General features: G+C 47.1%; 1 protein-coding gene across 10 annotated transcripts in view; it reads left to right on the plus strand.

The window, feature by feature from the left end:
• LOC129837645 (focal adhesion kinase 1-like) overlaps window positions 1–19,712 on the plus strand; it is a 204,368-nt gene that overhangs the window by 172,027 nt on the left and 12,629 nt on the right. For 5 of the 10 annotated variants that reach the window (XM_055903970.1, XM_055903962.1, XM_055903960.1 and 2 more), the window contains 8 exons: window positions 5–94; window positions 217–421; window positions 9,630–9,741; window positions 14,734–14,772; window positions 15,343–15,429; window positions 15,971–16,108; window positions 16,343–16,474; window positions 18,582–18,644. In XM_055903970.1, the coding sequence (XP_055759945.1) occupies window positions 5–94; window positions 217–421; window positions 9,630–9,741; window positions 14,734–14,772; window positions 15,343–15,429; window positions 15,971–16,108; window positions 16,343–16,474; window positions 18,582–18,644 (866 nt within the window). The remainder of the gene's footprint in view (window positions 1–4; window positions 95–216; window positions 422–9,629; window positions 9,742–14,733; window positions 14,773–15,342; window positions 15,430–15,970; window positions 16,109–16,342; window positions 16,475–18,581; window positions 18,645–19,712) is intronic. The other 5 variants (XM_055903966.1, XM_055903967.1, XM_055903968.1 and 2 more) reach the window with 2 other exon arrangements.

The raw sequence follows: 19,712 nt of genomic DNA on the forward strand, positions 1-19,712 counted from the left end.
CCAGCCTCCAAAGGGAAACTGCCTATCAAATGGATGGCACCAGAATCTATTAACTTCAGACGCTTTACCTCAGCCAGTGACGTGTGGATGTTTGGTGAGTATGGGAATTTGATACAGTACTTATCAAACAGTGCTCTAAAACTTTTAAGACCAAGGCTGTATGTTATTAGCTGACAAATGAGGGTTTAAATAAATATATGCTTCTCTGTACTCCAGGTGTGTGTATGTGGGAGATCCTCATCTACGGAGTCAAACCCTTCCAGGGGGTGAAGAACAACGATGTCATCGGCCGGATAGAGAACGGAGAGCGTCTGGCCATGCCCCACAACTGCCCCCCTACCCTGTACAGCCTGATGACCAAGTGCTGGGCCTACGACCCTAGCAAGAGACCCTGCTTCACAGAGCTCAAAGCCCAGCTCAGGTATGTCCGTCAGTCGGTCTATCTGCATTGCTGTAGTGCATGGTGCGTTATCCTACCTTGAAGACTATCTCCTACAACTACAATGTCATAAGATCTGAACTGAGGCACATTGACTGTGGAGGGAAAATAATGCATATCTATCAGGGTTGGAGTTCATTCCATTTCAATTGAGTCAGTTCAGGAAGTGAACTGAAATTCCAATTCCAAATGTTTCTCATAGAGAGTGTGGGGGGGGGGGGGGGGGGGGGGGGGGGTTGTCGGTCGGGTTGTTGGTCGTGGGGCATTAAAATAATTATAATAATTTGTACACTGCAAATAGACCACAACTAAGCCCAAAAAGAGATGATATTTAAAAATAACAATAATTTCATACCTTGATTATATTGAAACACGATCACGTCTCTTTTTCTATTTGTGAGACTACTTTGAAACAGATTTCCTAAATTAAATAGATAACGAAAATATATATTTTTAAACAGTCCACCTATTTGCCGACCCCATCTAGATAGATTTTCATTCTTGGTCACTAGATGGCACCAAGGCATCCACACATTTCAATCGTTGAAGGTGGAATTGACTGACTTGTTTGTACAAGTAGATATACTGTATTACATGCCCAGTTCTCTGGCTGACACTTGGCTTCGTGGTGTTTTGGGTGCTGTGATTCAGTTGAGGTCAGTCACACCTCTGGGTGGCATGAAACATAGGGAAATCCCTCTCAGTTGGTTTCCACTAGATAGCACAGCCACAAAGTCAAAATTGGCTATAAAATTCATGAAAAAATGTGCTTTTTGTTCTTAATTTAAGGTTAGGGTTAGGCATCAGGTTGTGTGTTAAGGTTAGCGTTAAGGTTTAAAATCACATTTGAAGAAGATACATTGTTGAAATAGGTGGGGTTTATGGCTTTCTCAGTAGCTCTGACTCGTCAGACCGTGCCCGTCTGTCCCACTTCCTGTCTGGGATGACCTCATTGTTGGTATGGTAACTGACAGGGACAGTGCCAGGGCCCTACCCTCACCTTCTATCCTTAGGTTTCCATTGGTGAGGGAGTCAGACCTGTGCGTTTGATTTAGCTTGGAGTTTTGGGTACTCTTCTATTGGTTTGATTTTTTGGGACAAACTATAATGATCTCAGGTGTTTGATATGTGTCTGACCCAGGTTAATTAAGGACGTAGTGAAAGAGACAATTACAAATGGCCACCGGCCACTGTTTTGGTAAACAGCTGAGGAACGAGGCTAGAGAATTGTAACCTCACTCACATTCATAAACAGAGCTATGGATACAAGGACTGACCATCCATGATATCAGGATGATAGTTTGAACCATGTTTTTGAATCTATACAGTGTTAACAATTACATTGTTTAAAAACAATGAAGTGAAACAAGCTTATATGTTAGGTATTGACGGGTGAACTAAAGCTCTTGAGGTGTTCAGAAGTTCTATTCTTCAACAATCAAGGGGATATATCATTTATTTAAATGTACAACAATGTAGCAGTTGCAGAAAGGTCCGTATGTAATACTGGTGAGGAAAGCACCTTCAGGTAAAGGTCAGTATGTAATACTGGTGAGGAAAGCACCTTCAGGTAAAGCTCAGTATGTAATACTGGTGAGGAAAGCACCTTCAGGTAAAGGTCCGTATGTAATACTGGTGAAGAAAGCACCTTCAGGTAAAGGTCAGTATGTAATACTGGTGAAGAAAGCACCTTCAGGTAAAGGTCAGTATGTAATACTGGTGAGGAAAGCACCTTCAGGTAAAGGTCCGTATGTAATACTGGTGAAGAAAGCACCTTCAGGTAAAGGTCAGTATGTAATACTGGTGAGGAAAGCACCTTCAGGTAAAGGTCAGTATGTAATACTGGTGAGGAAAGCACCTTCAGGTAAAGGTCCGTATGTAATACTGGTGAAGAAAGCACCTTCAGGTAAAGGTCAGTATGTAATACTGGTGAGGAAAGCACCTTCAGGTAAAGGTCAGTATGTAATACTGGTGAGGAAAGCACCTTCAGGTAAAGGTCCGTATGTAATACTGGTGAAGAAAGCACCTTCAGGTAAAGGTCAGTATGTAATACTGGTGAGGAAAGCACCTTCAGGTAAAGGTCAGTATGTAATACTGGTGAAGAAAGCACCTTCAGGTAATCCTTCACAAGAAAGGTCTAGACACACACCCTGGTAACTGCCTTTGAATTCCCCTCTGATGCAATGCTGGACATTTTCCCTTCATTGACAGGGTAGGGTTTTCGTGAGAATGAAGTGTCAGCGTCATTTCCATACATGCTCACGCTTGTGTTGCTAGGCATTTGGATGTCCAGGTAAGATACCCTGGGGCCATGGTGAAGTAGTTTTAACTTCACTTCATGACGTAGGGATCTGTCTCCTTTCCATCAGTGACTGCTATAGAACAGACCTGTAGATGCTGCATCTGTGTGAGCTGTGCTGCTGCCTGCCATGCTGTCTCCCATCACAGTGCCCTTGGTTTACACAGAGAAGACATGTCGGAAAATAAGAGTGCTGTGCTTTTATTATCCTGTTTAAAACTCAGCATGAGTCACACCTCCACTTTCTACTTGTCTTTCTGAGTCCCACCACATCGGTCATGTTCTGGTGCTCCAGCAGCATGGAAGTGGCTGTGTCCTGGAAACCATGTCAATATTTACACTCTTAATACTATTTAAATGAAAAGCCAGGCCCATAAAAGGCATTTGATGTGGGGTTCATTGGTTGAGACTTGTTTTATGTCATCATATAAATTAGGGAGCACAGCTGCCAGAAAGGGGTGTGTCTGTGTGTGTCTGTGTGTGTCTGTGTGTGTGTGTGTGTGTGTGTGTGTGTGTGTGTGTGTGTGTGTGTGTGTGCGTGCGCAAACACAGAATACTAAGGCAGGATCTTTCTCCAACATGCCAGCTTGCTTACACGGTACCGCTGTCATATACCCTTACACGGTACCGCTGTCGTATACCCTTACACGGTACCGCTGTCATATACCCTTACACGGTACCGCTGTCATATACCCTTACACGGTACCGCTGTCATATACCCTTACATGGTACCACTGTCATATACCCTTACATGGTACCGCTGTCATATACCCTTACACGGTACCGCTGTCATATACCCTTACACGGTACCACTGTCATATACCCTTACACGGTACCGTTGTCATATACCCTTACACGGTACCGCTGTCATATACCCTTACAAGGTACCGCTGTCATATACCCTTACACGGTACCGCTGTCATATACCCTTACACGGTACCGCTGTCATATACCCTTACACGGTACCGTTGTCATATACCCTTACATGGTACCGTTGTCATATACCCTTACACGGTACCGCTGTCATATGCCCTTACACGGTACCACTGTCATATACCCTTACAAGATACCACTGTCATATACCCTTACACGGTACCACTGTCATATACCCTTACACGGTACCACTGTCATATACCCTTACACGGTACCGTTGTCATATACCCTTACACGGTACCGTTGTCATATACCCTTACACGGTACCGCTGTCATATGCCCTTACACGGTACCGCTGTAATATGCCCTTACACGGTACCGCTGTCATATACCCTTACACGGTACCACTGTCATATACCCTTATACGGTACCGCTGTCATATACCCTTACACGGTACCGCTGTCATATACCCTTACACGGTACCGCTGTCATATGCCCTTACACGGTACCACTGTGATATGCCCTTACACGGTACCACTGTCATATACCCTTACACGGTACCACTGTCATATACCCTTACACGGTACCACTGTCATATACCCTTACACGGTACCGCTGTCATATACCCTTACACGGTACCGCTGTCATATACCCTTACACGGTACCGCTGTCATATACCCTTACACGGTACCGCTGTCATATACCCTTACACGGTACCGCTGTCATATACCCTTACACGGTACCGCTGTCATATACCCTTACACGGTACCGCTGTCATATACCCTTACACGGTACTGCTGTCATATACCCTTACACGGTACCGCTGTCATATACCCTTACACGGTACCGCTGTCATATACCCTTACACGGTACCACTGTCATATACCCTTACACGGTACCACTGTCATATACCCTTACACGGTACTGTTGTCATATACCCTTACACGGTACCGCTGTAATATGCGCTTACACGGTACCACTGTCATATACCCTTACACGGTACCGCTGTCATATACCCTTACACGGTACCGCTGTCATATACCCTTACACGGTACCGTTGTCATATACCCTTACACGGTACCGCTGTCATATACCCTTACACGGTACCGCTGTCATATACCCTTACACGGTACCACTGTCATATACCCTTACACGGTACCACTGTCATATACCCTTACACGGTACCACTGTCATATACCCTTACACGGTACCACTGTCATATACCCTTACACGGTACCGCTGTAATATGCGCTTACACGGTACCACTGTCATATACCCTTACACGGTACCACTGTCATATACCCTTACACGGTACCGTTGTCATATACCCTTACACGGTACCGCTGTAATATGCGCTTACACGGTACCACTGTCATATACCCTTACACGGTACCACTGTCATATACCCTTACACGGTACCACTGTCATATACCCTTACACGGTACCGTTGTCATATACCCTTACATGGTACCACTGTAATATGCGCTTACACGGTACCGCTGTCATATACCCTTACACGGTACCGCTGTCATATACCCTTACACGGTACCGCTGTCATATATCCTTACACGGTACCACTGTCATATACCCTTACACGGTACCACTGTCATATACCCTTACATGGTACCACTGTCATATACCCTTACACGGTACCACTGTCATATACCCTTACACGGTACCGTTGTCATATACCCTTACATGGTACCGCTGTAATATACCCTTACATGGTACCACTGTCATATACCCTTACACGGTACCACTGTCATATACCCTTACACGGTACCGCTGTACTGTATTTAGCTGCTGCTTGGAAGTTGTAAAGTCAGTTGTAAAGTTGTAAAGTCAGTTGTAAAGACAGCTCTGTGGTATTGTCCTGCAGATATGACTCCAGCTAGTCTCACTGTGAGAGGAGAACTCTGAGGGGATGGTCTTATTAAGTCCCATGGAAAAGGGGGCTGTCCTAACCAAACCCTCTGCCTCTGATCCTGAGCCTTTCTATCTGCTCTGCACTGAGCTGACCTGAGAGACTGTGTCTGTCTGGCTGCTTGACCACGTCTTGCCAGATCGGCAGGCTTGGCTCTAGCGCTGCTTTAACCTCACCGTCACCGAGACAAACCTCTCCAGCCTCTATCTCGGCTCCACAGTGGAGGGCTTCAGTTCACCGTCACCGAGACATCTTCTCCAGCCACTATCTCAGCTCCACAGTGGAGGGCTTCAGTTCAGTGTCCAACCTTTAACAAGCCAACCGCCCAACCACCCGCCTGCCTGCGCATTTATTGGACAGATGCCAAGTGCAACCCGCTGCCTGAGTAGGCCAGTAGAGTAAGAAGGAAGGCATGAGGAGGAGGCAGCTGATCTGTACTGAACAGACAGAGGGCTAGTCCCCCATTCTGTTCTCTTGTGAAGACTAGTTTATTGACTGAGTGCTGTTCCAGTTCTAATAGACCCTTGTTTCTGGGACTCTGCCTGGTTGTCTGTCTGGTCTCTGGGACTCTCTGCCTGGTTGTCTGTCTGGTCTCTGGGACTCTCTGCCTGGTTGTCTGCCTGGTCTCTGGGACTCTGCCTGGTTGTCTGTCTGGTCTCTGGGACTCTGCCTGGTTGTCTGTCTGGTCTCTGGGACTCTCTGCCTGGTTGTCTGTCTGGTCTCTGGGACTCTCTGCCTGGTTGTCTGTCTGGTCTCTGGGACTCTCTGCCTGGTTGTCTGTCTGGTCTCCGGGACTCTGCCTGGTTGTCTGCCTGGTCTCTGGGACTCTGCCTGGTTGTCTGCCTGGTCTCTGGGACTCTCTGCCTGGTTGTCTGTCTGGTCCCTGGGACTCTGCCTGGTTGTCTGTCTGGTCTCTGGGACTCTCTGCCTGGTTGTCTGTCTGGTCTCTGGGACTCTGCCTGGTTGTCTGCCTGGTCTCTGGGACTCTCTGCCTGGTTGTCTTTCTAGTCTCTGGGACTCTGCCCGGTTGTCTGTCTGGTCTCTGGGACTCTCTGCCTGGTTGTCTGTCTGGTCCCTGGGACTCTGCCTGGTTGTCTGTCTGGTCTCTGGGACTCTCTGCCTGGTTGTCTGTCTGGTCTCTGGGACTCTGCCTGGTTGTCTGCCTGGTCTCTGGGACTCTCTGCCTGGTTGTCTTTCTAGTCTCTGGGACTCTGCCCGGTTGTCTGTCTGGTCTCTGGGACTCTCTGCCTGGTCATCTGTCTGGTCTCTGGGACTCTGCCTGGTTGTCTGTCTGGTCTCTGGGACTCTCTGCCTGGTTGTCTGTCTGGTCTCTGGGACTCTGCCTGGTTGTCTGCCTGGTCTCTGGGACTCTCTGCCTGGTTGTCTTTCTAGTCTCTGGGACTCTGCCCGGTTGTCTGTCTGGTCTCTGGGACTCTCTGCCTGGTTGTCTGTCTGGTCCCTGGGACTCTGCCTGGTTGTCTGTCTGGTCTCTGGGACTCTCTGCCTGGTTGTCTGTCTGGTCTCTGGGACTCTGCCTGGTTGTCTGCCTGGTCTCTGGGACTCTCTGCCTGGTTGTCTTTCTAGTCTCTGGGACTCTGCCCGGTTGTCTGTCTGGTCTCTGGGACTCTCTGCCTGGTCATCTGTCTGGTCTCTGGGACTCTCTGCCTGGTTGTCTGTCTGGTCTCTGGGACTCTCTGCCTGGTCGTCTGTCTGGTCTCTGGGACTCTCTGCCTGGTTGTCTGTCTAGTCTCTGGGGCTCTCTGCCTGGTTGTCTGTCTGGTCTCTGGGACTCTCTGCCTGGTTGTCTGTCTGGTCTCTGGGACTCTCTGCCTGGTTGTCTGTCTGGTCTCTGGGACACTTGTGTCATGCGTACTGGACGTCTCTCCCCTAATGGATTATCTAAGTGGATATGGTCTCCTGTTCCTCTAGCAGCACACGAGGCAGCTCAACTCCCACTGTTGTAAGGTAACAGTCAGGGCTTTTCCTTCCTTATCTCCTTCTCTCCGTGACTCAGTTGACTGGATATGTCCTATTGAGGTCTGCCTTGAGCAAATGTGGAGTGATGTAGTTGGCTGTGAAGGAATGGTTTTGATTCAGGTCCCTCACAATACAGTTTTCCAGACTTATTCTGAGCATTGATGATATGGAACTCTAGCAAAGTGACGCTGGTGAGTAGTGAATGTGTTTGGAGAGTCATTTAGCATGGCATTCAGTGTGCTTCCATTGTAATGCTGTTGAGTTACTGTCAGACTGTTTGATTTTCTTTTTAAAGGTAGTAGCTATTAGCTAGTCAACAGAAAGTAATACTTTATATAATGTTTTGTCAGCAACACTGCAAACACTTTTGTTATTAGAGGCAACGGTGCTAATAGCCTGTAACTTGTTACCAGACGGGTCAGGTTTGTGTTGTGTGTTCTGGAGAATGACCAGGACAGGTGGTCCCCATGTTGTTGTTCTTGTCTGATTTACTGCTGCTATCACACATGTTTTATTTATTTAACCTTCATTTAACCAGGTTAAACCCATTGAAGTTAAAAACCTCTTTAGTGAGGGCGACCTGGCAAGAAGGCAAAACAGGGAAATAGCAGTGTGTCCACAAAACATTACAGAAAAATACAGAATACACACAAAAGACAAAGTGTCACAAGTTAAAGATACAACTGAAGATTAGAAACAACTGCAGTTATCACAAACAGTGTTGTCGATCAGAGTCTTAAAAACAGACAAAGCCACTAACTCCCCTAACTTTAAAATCTTCTGAAGCATGTTCCAGGATGAAGGGGCATTATAGGAAAATGATTTTTTCCCCATCTCAGTTCTAGCCTTAGGAACAGACAAGGACAGCAGCGACTATATTGAGTGACTGATCTGGGCAGTAAAGAACAGAGATACAAAGGCAGCATGGCAGCCAGGACTAATGCTGTTTCCACAAATAGTCCTCCCTCCCAGAGAGAAAGACAGAGGCAGAAAGGGAGAGATGAAGAGCGAGAGAGGGAGTGTGAGGGACAGAGAGAGAGAAGAGAGAGACTGTGGGGTTCATGGGACACAGTTTATTGCCTGTATTTAGGCTGGAGGACCCTCTACTTCATGTAACTGTTCTTTGTTTAGTTGGGAGGAGACACTCCAGAGTTCTCAGCATCCAAAAGAATGTTTGGCTCAGTGAATTGCCTGCATTATGTTCAGACTGGACATTGGATGACAGAACGGAGGATAAAACACAGAACATTGGGGTCTAAGTTAATGCTGGCTGAAAGGTATTGTCAGAACAGTACAGAACAGTACAGTAGAGTAGAGCCACATCTCCTCTCATTGTGTGATTCTATAAATGGCTTATTCCTCTAATGGCTATTGCAGGTTCTGAGGGGAGGGAAGCTGTTTCATGTGTTTGAGCGGTTTCCCCTCTTTTTGTGCATGTCCAATGGGTTTCCATGTGCTGTGGACCAGAGGCATAAAATCACTGTAGCAGATCCAGGCTGGGTGGAGTGGGACCGCTGTTTGCTTTCCCTACTCTGTATTCCTTAAGGTCCTGTGTGTGTACCATATTGTCTGACTCTCAAATGGCTCCCTATTCCCTTTATAGTGCACTATTTTAAACAAGGCCCATAGAGCTCTGGTCAAAAGTAGTGCACTATTAAGGAAATAGGGAGCCATTTGGTATGCATACTATGTACTGTAGCTCAGGACAAGAGGATGTAGGTGGTTACAAGGGAAGGTTGTTGTAGTACCCAGTTGTGTGAAACCCACCCTGTCAGCTAACAGGACAGCTCTGTAAACAAAACCAGCTGAGAACGCAGCAGGACTTAACAGTGAAGGACATGGACCTTGTGGCTGTAGCTACGCTGCAACAATATCCATCCCTGAATTGTAGTGGAGAAACCTGTCACCATGTACAGGAACAGTACAATACCCTGTACAGAGTTTATCCAGCGTATCTCTCCTCCCCTCTCAAAGCCACAGCACCACAGGTTTAGGTCTTTTTAGGAGATGCTGAACTAAACTATAGTCATGCTCCTGGCTGGACACTCCTGAAGTCTGATAGTATCACGGACACACACACACACACAGTCACAGTGGTTTGATCTGTCTCTCTGCAGTCAGATATTGGAGGAGGAGAAGCTGCAGCAGAAGGAGAGGACACGTATGGAGATGAGACGTCAGGTCTCTGTGTCCTGGGACTCAGGGGGGTCCGACGAGGCGCCGCCTAAAGTAAGAGCTTACACACACACACGCGCACACACACGCACGCACGCACGCACGCACGCACACACACAGATAGAGAGAGAGTCGCACACACACACACACACAGATAGAGAGAGGGTCACACACACACTCACAGATGCACACTTTTAGACACACACACACAGAAGCACATTAATAGACACACACACACACACACACACACAGCGACTTTATGCCTTGGCCACAAGGAGGTCACAGACGTCATCATCAACACCTATCTTGGCAGTCAGTCTGTCAGTTGGCTGCTCCCATTACAAGAGGAGTTTTCATGGTGTGACATCTGTAAACACTGTACACAAATACAACAGTACAGTCAAGCTTGAGGCTTTAGTCAGTGACTCCCTCAGGAATTACATTATTAAAGCCTTATCTATTGTTAACCCATGGTCCTATTCTCAGGAACTAGTCTCCACCATGGGCAAACACTGCTGGCTGCTGTGACTGAACAGCTCTGTGTACAGCCACCATATCAACTCTGCAAAAAAAGAAACGTCCTCTCACTGTCAACTACATTTATTTTCAGCAAACTTAACATGTGTAAATATTTGTATGAACAAAGCAAGATTCAACAACTGAGACATAAACTGAACAAGTTCCACAGACATGTGACTAACAGAAATGTGTCCCTGAACAAAGAAGGGGTCAAAATCAAAAGTAACAGTCAGTATCTGGTGTGGCCACCAGCTGCATTAAGTACTGCAGTGGATCTCCTCCTCATGGACTGCACCAGATTTGCCAGTTCTTGCTGTGAGATGTTACCCCACTCTTCCACCAAGGCAAGTTCCCGGACAATTCTGGGGGGAATAGCCCTGCCCTCACCCTCTGATCCAACAGGTCCCAGGCGTGCTCAATGGGATTGAGATCCGGGCTCTTCGCTGGCCATGGCAGAACACTGACATTCCTGTCTTGCAGGAAATCACGCACAGAACGAGTAGTATGGCTGGTGGCATTGTCATGCTGGAGGGTCATGTCAGAATGAGTCTGCAGGAAGGGTACCGCATGAGGGAGGAGGATGTCTTCCCTGTAACGCACAGTGTTGAGATTGCCTGCAATGACAACAAGCTCAGTCTGATGATGCTGTGACACACCGCCCCAGACCATTACGGACCCTCCTCCTCCAAATCGATCCTGCTCCAGAGTACAGGCCTTGTTGTAACGCTCATTCCTTCGACGATAAATGAGAATCCAACCATCATCCCTGGTGAGACAAAACCGCGACTCGTCAGATGAAGAGCACTTTTTGCCAGTTCTGTCTGGTCCAGCGACGGTGGGTTTGTGCCCATAGGCGACGCTGTTGCCGGTGATGTCTGGTGTGGACCTACCTTACAACAGGCCTATAAGCCCTCAGTCCAGCCTCTCTCAGCCTAATCCGGACAGTCTGAGCACTGATGGAGGGATTGTGCATTCCTGGTATAAATTGAGCAGTTGTTGTTGCCATCCTGTACCTGTCCTGCAGGTGTGATGTTCGAATGTACCGATAATGTGCAGATGTTGGTACACGTGGTCTGTCACTGCGAGGACGATCAGCTGTCCGTCCTGTCTCCCTGTAGCGCTGTCTTAGGCGTCTCAGTACGGACACTGCAATTTATTGCCCTGGCCACATCTGCAGTCCTCATGCCTCCTTGCAGCATGCCTAAGGCACATTCATGCAGATGAGCAGGGAACCTGGGCATCTTTCTTTTGGTGTTTTTCAGAGTCGGTAGAAAGGCCTCTTTAGTGTCCTAAGTTTCCATAACTGTGACCTTAATTGCCTACCGTCTGTAAGCTGTTAGTATCTTAACGACCGTTCCACAGGTGCATGTTCATTAATTGTTTATGGTTCATTGAACAAGCATGGGAAACAGTGTTTAAACCCTTTACAATGAAGATCTGTGAGGTTATTTGGATTTTTATGAACTATCTTTGAAAGACAGGGTCCTGACAATGGGACGTTTCTTTTTTTTGCTGAGTTTATAACCACCATTTTCTTCTAATACTGTGTGATGACTATTGATGGGAACTATTTCATCAAGATACTTTTTTATCAAGGGAATCTTTAATCAAGGGACTATTTTATGTGACTATCCTGTCCCCCCCTTACTGACTACCTTGCTGTTCTCCCCCACTGACTACCCTGCTCTCCTCCCACACTGACTACCTAGCTCTCCGCCCCAGTGACTACCCTACTCTCCTCCCCAGCTGACTTCCCTGCTCTCCTTCCCCATTAGTTCCTCTACCAGCTCTCTGCTTACAGCTTATCACCCAGCTGGCTTTGTCTTCAGCAATGTTCCATCATGTCTCAATGTGCTTGTTATATGTCTGTCTGTGTGTCTGACCACATCTCCCTGTGTCTCAGTGTCTCTGTTCCCTTGTCTCCCTCCGTCTATCTGTCTGTCTGGTCCCTCCATCTGTCTGTCTGGTCTCTCTGTCTGTCTGTCTGTCTGGTCCCTCCCTCCCTCTGTCTGTCTGTCTGTCTGGTCCCTCCCTCCCTCCGTCTGTCTGTCTGGTCCCTCCATATGTCTGTCTGTCTGTCTGTCTGGTCCCTCTGCCTGTCTGTCTGGTCCCTCTGCCTGTCTGTCTGGTCCCTGCGTGCTGTCTGTCTGGTCCCTCCATATGTCTGTCTGTCTGGTCTGTCTGTCTGTCTGTCTGTCTGGTCCCTCTATCTGTCTGTCTGTCTGTCTGGTCCCTCTGTCTGTCTGTCTGTTTGGTCCCTCCATCCTGTCTGTCTGTATGGTCCCTCTGCCTGTCTGGCTGGTCCCTCCGTCTCTCTGTCTGTCTGGTCCCTCCATCTGTCTGTCTGTCTGTCTGGTCCCGCTGTCTGTCTGTCTGTCTGTCTGGTCCCTCCATCTGTCTGTATGTCTGTCTGGTCCCTCCATCTGTCTGTCTGTCTGTCTGGTCCCTCGTCTGTCTGTCTGTCTGTCTGGTCCCTCCTTCTGTCTGTCTGGTACCTCCGTCTGTCTGTCTGGTACCTCCGTCTGTCTGTATGTCTGGTCCCTCCGTCTTTCTGGTCCGTCTGTCTGTCTGGTACCTCCGTCTGTCTGACTGGTACCTCCGTCTGTCTGTCTGGTACCTCCGTCTGTCTGTCTGTCTATCTGTCTGGTCCCTCCGTCTGTCTGGTCCCTCTGTCTGTCTGTCTGTCTCTGTCTGTGTCATCATCATCATGCTATACACATTGTGTGTGTCCTGTCCTGTCCTGTCTGCAATTCCCCCCCCCCCCCCCGTCCCGTCTATCTGGTACCTCCGTCTGTCTGGCTGGTCCCTCCGTCTCTCTGTCTGTCTGGTCCCTCCATCTGTCTGTCTGTCTGTCTGGTCCCGCTGTCTGTCTGTCTGTCTGGTCCCTCCATCTGTCTGTATGTCTGTCTGGTCCCTCCATCTGTCTGTCTGTCTGTCTGGTCCCTCGTCTGTCTGTCTGTCTGTCTGGTCCCTCCTTCTGTCTGTCTGGTACCTCCGTCTGTCTGTCTGGTACCTCCGTCTGTCTGTATGTCTGGTCCCTCCGTCTTTCTGGTCCGTCTGTCTGTCTGGTACCTCCGTCTGTCTGACTGGTACCTCCGTCTGTCTGACTGGTACCTCCGTCTGTCTGTCTGGTACCTCCGTCTGTCTGTCTGTCTGGTACCTCCGTCTGTCTGTCTATCTGTCTGGTCCCTCCGTCTGTCTGGTCTGTCTGTCTCTGTCTCTGTCTGTGTCATCATCATCATGCTATACACATTGTGTGTGTCCTGTCCTGTCCTGTCTGCAATTCCCCCCCCCCCCCCCTACCTCAATGCTTTGGCTCTCAGCCCTCCCTGTGCTTTGGCTCTCAGCCCTCCTTGTGCTACCCCCAACTGTCCTTCCCCCCCACCCCCCACCGTGCAGCCCTGAGGAGACCCTCCATGCCCCCTGCGGTGGTCAGATCCTCTACCCCCACCTCCACACTGACATGCTACAGCCACCCCAAAAGCAGCAGCTGACCCATGCAGTCCACAGATCCATACAGGCCGGTGGAACAGGACAGGACAGAGGGCCACAGCATTAAAGAGATCAGAGCTGTAAAGGTTTTGACTTACGCCACTCTAGTGGTGTCTCTCTGAAAGACACACAGCAGGGCTGGACACTGTTCAGTTCCAATCCAGGGATTTCAGTGTCAAGTTATGTAGAGAAATCACTGGCTGTTTCTCATAGGGCTCCTTTTAGGATGCAACAGTGATCCATTATAGTGCTATTTCACTTTGACAAGAGACACAAAATGGCTTCAAATCTAGTTAGATGATTATTGTGGATTTGTTAAAAGCTGTCGCCTAAATACTTACACTGAGTATGATGGCAAACAAACTAGAGTAACATTAAATTACATTTAGAATTAAATAATGTTTTGGCCCAACGTAGATTTAGTGATTTTCTTTGTTGAATATTGTGACACTAAGCTGTTTGGAAAGCGGTATGTTGTCTTAACACATGCTAACACAATGTGCCTTGGCCTTGAGGGGGAAATGCTATTGAAATGTCCTCAGGTTGTCACTCACTTTCAGAGCCTGTGTAGGATTCTTGTGTAATCCTTGTCCCAAATGGCACCCTTTTCCCCTATGTAGTGCACTACTTTTGACCTGGGCCCATAGGCCTCTGGAGGAAAGAAGGGCACTATGTTAGGGAACAGGGTTCCATTTGGGATGCAGTATGCAGTACTGTACAGCAGGGTGACGTCTCCTCCCTCCAGATCTCTGGATGATGCAATCTACTGTTATTCTACCATGAAAACATGCTGCTCTCATTGGTCCTTTTTCAACACGGTTGGTTGATGCTTCCGTTGTCGTCATCTTAGCCATCCCAACGTTGTGTACAGTGTAGAATCTTGGATTTCCTGTTTTATGATGTTTCTATTGTACGTGTTCTAAATGAGCATCTGAACTCTGTCTCTTGCACATCATTTCATGTTTCCACAGTGTTGTCACATGTTGTAACTTACAGCCTGTTCTGTTTTGTTCACTGTCTTTTGCTAATCGGGAGGTTTGGCCTCGAGAAGCTTACTGTGAAAAGGTCTGTAAGGTAGATGTCTCGCTATGATTAAATATAAGGAAAGTCTGAGTGCAATGCTCAGTGGAGGAGGAGATTGTTGCCTGCCTGCCTATCAACAAGTCACCCTGAATTGGAGATGATTATTCTACCCTCATCCCCCCCTCCCCCGCACCAAAAATAACCAGCAACTCTACTAAGTCCAACACCAGAACTCTCATGTAACTTTTTTGTGGATGTTGAACTAACCGCCTGCTTGTTTCATAGCCTTTCTTTGTTTCCCTTTTGAACAGCTCTAACTCTGTCCACACACATTGCATCTGCCAGTCAGTGTGTGTGTGTGTGTGTGTGTGCGTGCCAGTCAGTGTGTGTGTGTGTGTGTGTGTGTGTGTGTGTGTGTGTGTGTGTGTGTGTGTGTGTGTGTGTGTGTGTGTGTGTGTGTGTGTGTGTGTGTGTGCCAGTCAGTGTGTGTGTGTGTGTGTGTGTGTGTCTGCCAGTCAGTGTGTGTGTGTGTGTGTGCCTAGCTCTATCTAACCCAGACCTAGCTATGGAGATGAAGCAGCAGCATGTATTTAACAGAGCTCTCTGTCTGTCTCTCTATAGCCCAGCAGACCAGGGTACCCAAGCCCACGCTCCAGTGAGGGGTTCTACCCCAGCCCACAGCACCTGGGGCAGCCCACCCACTACCAGGTAGAGCAAGGAGAGCTGGTACACGGGGGGGTAGGTAGCCTAGCAGTTAAGAGCGTTGGACCAGTAACCGAAATGTTACTGGTTTGAATCCCTGAGCCGACTAGGTAAATCTGTCGATGTACCGTTGAGCAAGGCACTTAACCCTAATTGCTCCTGTAAATCCCTCTGGACAAGAGTGTCTGCTAAATGACTCAAATGTAAATTTTAAATGTGTTATAACAGCATAACCACTAGCAGGTAGAGCAAGGATAGCTGGTACATTGTGTTATAAAGTAGTTATAACATCATAACCACTAGCAGGTAGAGCAAGGAGAGCTGGTACATTGTGTTATAAAGTAGTTATAACAGCATAACCACTAGCAGGTAGCCTAGCTACTACAACACACTGACAGAGAGACATGAGACAGTACCCTGTGTTTATACAGTAGTTATAACAGGCCTTTCCCTAGATGTCATGGGATTCTGTTTTGGTATTTGGGCTCTTGGGGGTTCCTGATTTAAGTAGATACATTACTAATTCAAAGGCCCCTGTCCTTCCCAGATAGCAGGATACCCAGGCCCCCACGGCATGCCCTCCATGACCAGTGGGATGTACCCTCCCCAGGCATCCCACGATCCCCATGACACCTGGAACCACCACCGGCAGCAGGACCTCCCCATGTGGTCCCCCAACATGGAGGTAAGGATCTGGGGATGGACCAGTGTTGTACACCTGGTGCTCCCAATAACAAGATGGTACTGTAGTAGCGATTGAGGTTGGTGAGGGACAATGCACTGATTCTCTCAATCTCTCTTTTTCTCTTTCTCTCTCTCTCTCTCTCTCTTTCTTTCTCTCTTTCTCTCTCTTTTGCTCTTTCTCTATATCTCTCTTTCTCTCTCTCTCTTTCTCTCTCTCTGTGTCGGTCTGTCTCAGGACAGGGGGTCTCTGGACATGCAGGTGATGGGTCAGGTTCTGCCCCCCCTCCTGATGGAGGAACAGCTGATGATGCAACAGCAGCAGATGGAGGAGGACCAGCGGTGGCTGGAGCAGGAGGAACGCTTCCTGGTAATAAAACACACACTATATATACATACACACAAACCACATACACACATACCCCACGCACAGACACACTATATATACATACACACAAACCACACACACACATACCCCACACACAGACACACTATATATACATACACACATACCACACACACACACACTATATATATACATACACAAATACCACACACATATACAAGCACACACACACACTATATATACATACACACATCCCACACACATCCCACACACACACATAATGGTTGTACATACCTGCCTCCTGTAACCCTTCTGATGGTGATGCAGGAGATAACAGACCTGCCTCCTGTAACCCTTCTGATGGTGATGCAGGAGATAACAGACTTGCCCCTTCATGTTCTGTTTTCAGGGTGTTTACTAACAACTGTAATGTCTGACACAAAGGTACATCATCATTCCTTGGAAAGCCCTGTGTTAATTGTGCACAGATGTGGTACATTATGTTTTGCACTGGCTTCATACCCCTCAGTTATTTTAGTAGTACCGTATCATTATCTCTGAGATGTGTCCCAGAGCGCCTCAGTTCACGTCTTGGATCATTTGTTACTTTCAACGGACAAAGGCGGTTTCAGAGAAGAAAGGGGGAAACAAAAAGCGTGCGTGCGCGCGCGCGTGCGCCCAGGTGTGGCTAAGGCAAATTCCTAGCTAATGATAGGTTTGTCCCTCCATGCTCCGTCAAGTATGGTAAACTTATTTTGACCCAGAGTTGGTGAAAGCCAAATGATCTTTGCTGGAAAGCTGAGTAGGTTGTATGTAGTTTAGACCCGTAGACTCTTATTTCATACAAGGGGAGGGACTACTAGAAGAAAGGAAGGAGAGGACCAGGGGAGGGAGAGAGATAGGGAGGGAGAAAGAAACAGGGTGAGAGAGCGAGAGGTGGAGAGATAGAGAGAGACAAAGAGGGAGGAAGAGAGAGAGGCAGACCAACAGAGAAAGACCACTACCTGGCAGCATGTTCACTTTGTGTGAGTCAGTCAGCGAGCCAGTCAGTCAGTAAGTCAGCGAGCCAGTCAGTCAGTCAGTCAGTCAGTGAGCCAAGCCGTGTAAACAGGAGTATAACTGGGGAACCTCTCTCATCCTGTTGATGGAATTCCTAGCAGCTCGCTCCATGCTCTCCTCCCAGACACTGAAACACCCAGCAGAGAACAGCAGTCCAAAGGATGCAGGTTTTCAAGTCCTGCCTCGGAAAACTGGTACAGCATTAGGGAAGGAGGGAGGGAAGGAGAGAGGAATGTAAATAGTTTGGCAGGCAGCTGGCGTGAGACTGAAGTTTTAATAAGTTAATGGGCAGAGCAGCAGCAGGAGTACATTTGCTGCGCTGCAGGATTCTAAGCTGTGTACAACTGTTCCTTCTGTGTTGAAGTGCTAGAAAGATAAATAATTGAATGTGCCTACTAATGTAGATGTTAAAATATATTAGCATACTAGAAAAAATATGATCATACTAGAAAAAAATATTAACATACTACAATTGATGCTCATCAAGAAATAACAGCGACAATTGCACTGGAAAACCATTTAAAACAACTTTAGGCGCGTTACATCGCATTAGATAAAGTCGGTCAGAAGATGTGGTTTTAGCTGCAATCTAATGTCACTTTGCTTGTGGAAAACGGTATCGAGCGATGTTAAGGGTTTTACGCATGCGCAGTTGTTGGGGCTCGCGCTTTCTGCAAGTTGGATGAGCAGCGCATTTACCTCAGCAACAGAAAGTCACGTCAAAGCTTAGCTAGCTTACATTAGCTGAAACCCTATATTACAATACAACACACACACAAATAATAATGACGACTCCAAGGATCAAGCGTAGAATGTCTCTTGTTACCATGTTGTCCTGTGTTTACGTAGCAGTGATTTGTATTTGTCATGATATTGTATATTCATTTAGATTTGATCTGACTGATTTGAATATCAGTGCATCAGATGTCATACCACAGTTATAGCAAAGTAATGTCCATTATCACTGTGATATAGAGAAATAATGATTGTTTTCCACATTGAAATCAGTCTGAGCATTTGTTTGTTCGTTCGATCCTTCATTTAACCTGCTGTGTCTCTCGGTCACAACCAGAAGCCGGATTCAAGGAATTCCAGAGGCAGCATTGACCGGGATGACTGCATCCTCCAAGGCCCAGTAAGTCTCCTCTTTTTACTTGGTTTCCCTGGATGGAATAACAGTCAACGCTATCTCATTTTCTCTTTACATCTCTCACAAATATGCAAAATACCTTGGGCTTTCACTCAAAAGATGTTAAAGAGATTTTGTCTGGAGGGGGAGGGGGAGGGGGGTTCCCGTCAATGTCTCTATGTTGTCTGTGCTTGTTGTACCACTCCTAGCCTGGGGTTGTGTATACAGTGAGTCAGTGAGTATTACAGTAAGTCAGTCTTACAGTGGGAGAGAACACTCCCAGACAGCCTGTGTAGTAACTCTAGAGCCTCAAGTCAATCAAACCAGTATTTCTGTATTTACGCTGTAGTGCAGTATATTAGCAGGCAGAAATGTTTTCCTTACTGAATGGTTTTGTGGTAAAATAGCAACAGGCCCCCTGACAGAAAGATGCTATCAGTTTTTAAAACACGACTTTGTCTCAGAGAGCTTCAACATATAAATGCATAATAGATACAGTGCATTCGTAAAGTATTCAGACCCCTTCTCTTTTTCCACATTTTGTTACGTTACAACCTTATTCCAAAATCTATTAAATAAATACAAATTCCCATCAATCTACATAATGACAAAGCGTAAACAGGTTTTTTTTTTTTTTTTCAAATGTATTAAAAATAGAAAACTGAAATACCTTATTTACATAAGTTTTCAGACCCTTAGCTATGAAATTCAAAATTGAGCTCAGGTGCATCCTGTTTCCATTGATCATCCTTGGAGATGTTTCTACAACTTGATTGTTGTCCAGCTGTGGTAAATTCAATTGATTGGACATGATTTGGAAAGGCATACATCTGTTATATACGGTCCCACAGTTGACAGTGCATGTCAGAGCAAAAACCAAGCCATGAGGTCGAAGGAATTGTCCAAAGAGCTCCGAGACAGAATTGTGTCAAGGCACAGATCTGGGGAAGGGTACCAAATAATATCTGCACCATTGAAGGGCCCCAAGAACACAGTGGCCTCCATGATTCTTAAATTAAGTTTGGAACCACCAAGACTCTTCCTAGAGCTGGCCGCCCAGCCAAACTGAGCAAT

The sequence above is a fragment of the Salvelinus fontinalis genome, chromosome 38 (genome assembly GCF_029448725.1).
Source record: "Salvelinus fontinalis isolate EN_2023a chromosome 38, ASM2944872v1, whole genome shotgun sequence".
In the NCBI taxonomy this organism is placed as follows: Eukaryota; Metazoa; Chordata; class Actinopteri; order Salmoniformes; family Salmonidae; genus Salvelinus; species Salvelinus fontinalis.